Below are 2,819 nucleotides of genomic sequence, written 5' to 3'. Positions count from 1 at the left end.
CTAACCACAACATAATATACAAGCTTCTATAATTTTAATTATATATGTAATTATATATGGTAAATCATTATTAATTTTGTTGTTCCATGTTTATGGCTAGAGAGAAGTGAAACAAAAAGTGTATAAATCTACAAAATTTTGGAAATTTCAAGCACATGGCTTATATCAGAGGGAAGAATAAAAATTCTGGAAAGTGTTTTTTGAAAAACAGATTTCCATTTTTAAGGGATGTGCAGTGTTCAAGTGAGGTATGCCAGACAAAATGCACTAGACCTCGTATTGTTGACCAGAATGAAGACACCTGGTTCTCTGTAGTCTTCCACTCCAAGGCCATCTGATTTTTTTTTATCTTGATATTTTCGTTCTGCACATTGTCTCCCTCAGAGCCCGGTGGACCTGCTTGTTCCGCAGAGTGTAGATGACAGGGTTGAGCAGAGGGGTCACCACCGTGTTCACAAGGGCAGCCTCCCTGTTGGAGTCCAGCCTGTTCCTTTGCTTTGGTTTCACATATATAAACACACAGCTGCCGTACATCAGAGAGAGAACAATGAGGTGAGATGAGCAGGTGGAGAAAGCTTTCTTTTTTTCCTTGGCTGATGGGAGTTGCACAATTGTGACAGCTATGTTGCTGTATGCAATGAGGGTTATGATAAGGGATGTCAAAAGGATAAGCACAGCAAAAATAAAAGCCAGCATTTCAAAAGACCTGGTGTCAGAACAGGAGAGATGAATCAGGGGACCGATGTCACAGAAGAAGTGGGGGATGATATTAGGTCCACAGAAGGATAACTGGGAAATCTTCACTAGTGGGCCAGTGATGAGAGTGAAGGGCAATGTGAAGCAGGCAGTGACCAGGAGGAAGCAATTCTTTAGGTTCATGATAGTTGGATAATGCAGAGGCTTGCAAATGGCCACATACCGATCCAGAGACATCACTGCTATGAGGAGGAAACCTGTTGCTCCCAGAAATACAATAAGAAAGGCTTGTATGAAACAGGCAGGAAAGGAAACGGTTTGCCTGCCTAAGAGAAAGATGATCAGCAACTTAGGAATAACAGTACTTGTAAAGCAACACTCAAAGAAGGAGAAAATGCTGAGGAAAAAGTACATAGGTGTGTGGAGCCGGGAGTCAGCACAGGTGATGGTGACTATGATGGCATTGCCTACAGTGGATGCCAGGTACGCCAGCAGGTGCACGAGGAAGAGGACCTTGCCCATATGCTGACTGGCAGGAAACCCCTCCAAGATGAATTCTTGGACAGTTGTCCCATTCCCCATTTCCATGGGCATGTCTTTCTACAGCGGCATCCCTGCTGGTCTTAACCTACAATAAAGACATCAGGGAACACAAACAGTTTTGAGGAGCATATGATTATTTGCCTATCCAAGAAGTTGGCTAGGCTGAGAGCTGATTTGTTTACGCAGTTGGTTCTTGAATCAGAAGGACCTGAGTTCAAGACTAGTTCAATACTGAGTTCAATACTGAATTCTAACTCCTGAGAGATGGGTCATCTTTGAAAAGGACGTTAACCTTTGTTAACTTCACTTTCTGAAAAGACCTTATGTTACTTACCAACCATTTTGGAGAAAAGAACAAACGTATCACTGCATTGAAGAGTTACCTGTAATTGTAAGCAAGGATATGTATAGAACGAAGTGAGGTGACGCTGCAGTCTGCCGTCTGTGGAGGTGTGGACTCAGATTGTGGGGAAGGGCTGTTGCATACCAGTTCCCCTTCTACTCACTGCCTCTGTGACTGGGACAAGTTACAATCTGGCCTTGGTTTTGTCAACTGTAAGATGGAAATAACAACAACAGTAATACCCCTGTAGCGTCATTGTGAGGATTAAATGAGATAATTTGTGTAAAAAAAAAATTTTTTTTTTACACAAAAGGACACTGTATTATGCAAAAAAAAAAAAATACACTGACAACACACTAGGCACAGAGATCACTATGGAAGATCATCTTGCACGTGGACTGAAGCTGACCTTTGATTCATCCTTCTCACCAAACACAGGGAAAAAAAATGCTAAAATCAAGACGGGGTATAAGCGGGAGCACATCAACCTGGGCTGCGACGTGGATTTCGACATTGCCGGTCCTTCGGTCCGGGGCGCTTTGGTGCTGGGCTATGAAGGCTGGCTGGCCGGCTACCAGATGAATTTTGAGACTTCGAAGTCTCGAGTGACCCAGAGCAACTTTGCGGTTGGCTACAAGACTGACGAGTTCCTAACACATTCTATAGTCCAAGTTATCATCATCATCATATGTTGAGGACTTATGCTTAGTACTATGCTGGTCACTGATAATCAGTATTTCTATTTTTCTACAAAATAACCATGAGCCCCTTCTTCTCCAGAAGCAGAAACTGAGGCTTAGAGAGTTCCAGAGAGCTTAGGTCATATAGCTGGTTCCTGAGCTAGAGTTTCCACATCCTAGAGCCCTTACTGATTCCACATATGGTGTTAAAATATTTTAAAAGGGAAACAAATGTACTGTTGATGATCTCTAAACCTGAAGTGAAAAATTTGCTTTACTTAATAGTTTCCATCCTTAGTTAGAGTCACTGATGAGTTATTGACCTGTGGAATGACACCAGGCTTAGAGAGGATCTACTTTAAGACAAGCATGTTATAGAAATACAGGAGACCAGAGACATTATGGGCTGCTCAACAACATGACATAAAGTAGATATCCAGGATTTACCACCACCCCCACCCAGGGTTCATGCTGGATTGTGATGGAGGTGGGAGTGACAGTAGGTCATAGGATTAACCCACTTAGGTGGATATGCTGGGCACTTGGCTCTCATATAC

At 42.6% G+C, this 2,819-nt stretch overlaps 1 protein-coding gene across 1 annotated transcript; it reads right to left on the bottom strand.

The window, feature by feature from the left end:
• Positions 1-345: 345 nt before the first annotated feature.
• Positions 346-1,290, bottom strand: LOC148109795 (olfactory receptor 6C74-like). Its single transcript, XM_087862488.1, has one exon. The coding sequence runs from the start codon at positions 1,288-1,290 to the stop codon at positions 346-348; it is 945 nt and encodes a 314-aa protein (XP_087718614.1).
• Positions 1,291-2,819: the final 1,529 nt, after the last annotated feature.

This window comes from Ursus americanus, chromosome 6 (genome assembly GCF_024610735.1).
Source record: "Ursus americanus isolate L20-20 chromosome 6, mUrsAme1.1.p, whole genome shotgun sequence".
Taxonomy (NCBI): domain Eukaryota; kingdom Metazoa; phylum Chordata; class Mammalia; order Carnivora; family Ursidae; genus Ursus; species Ursus americanus.
The sequence above is the reverse complement of the archived record's forward strand: the minus strand, read 5'-3'. Positions and strand labels throughout refer to the sequence as shown.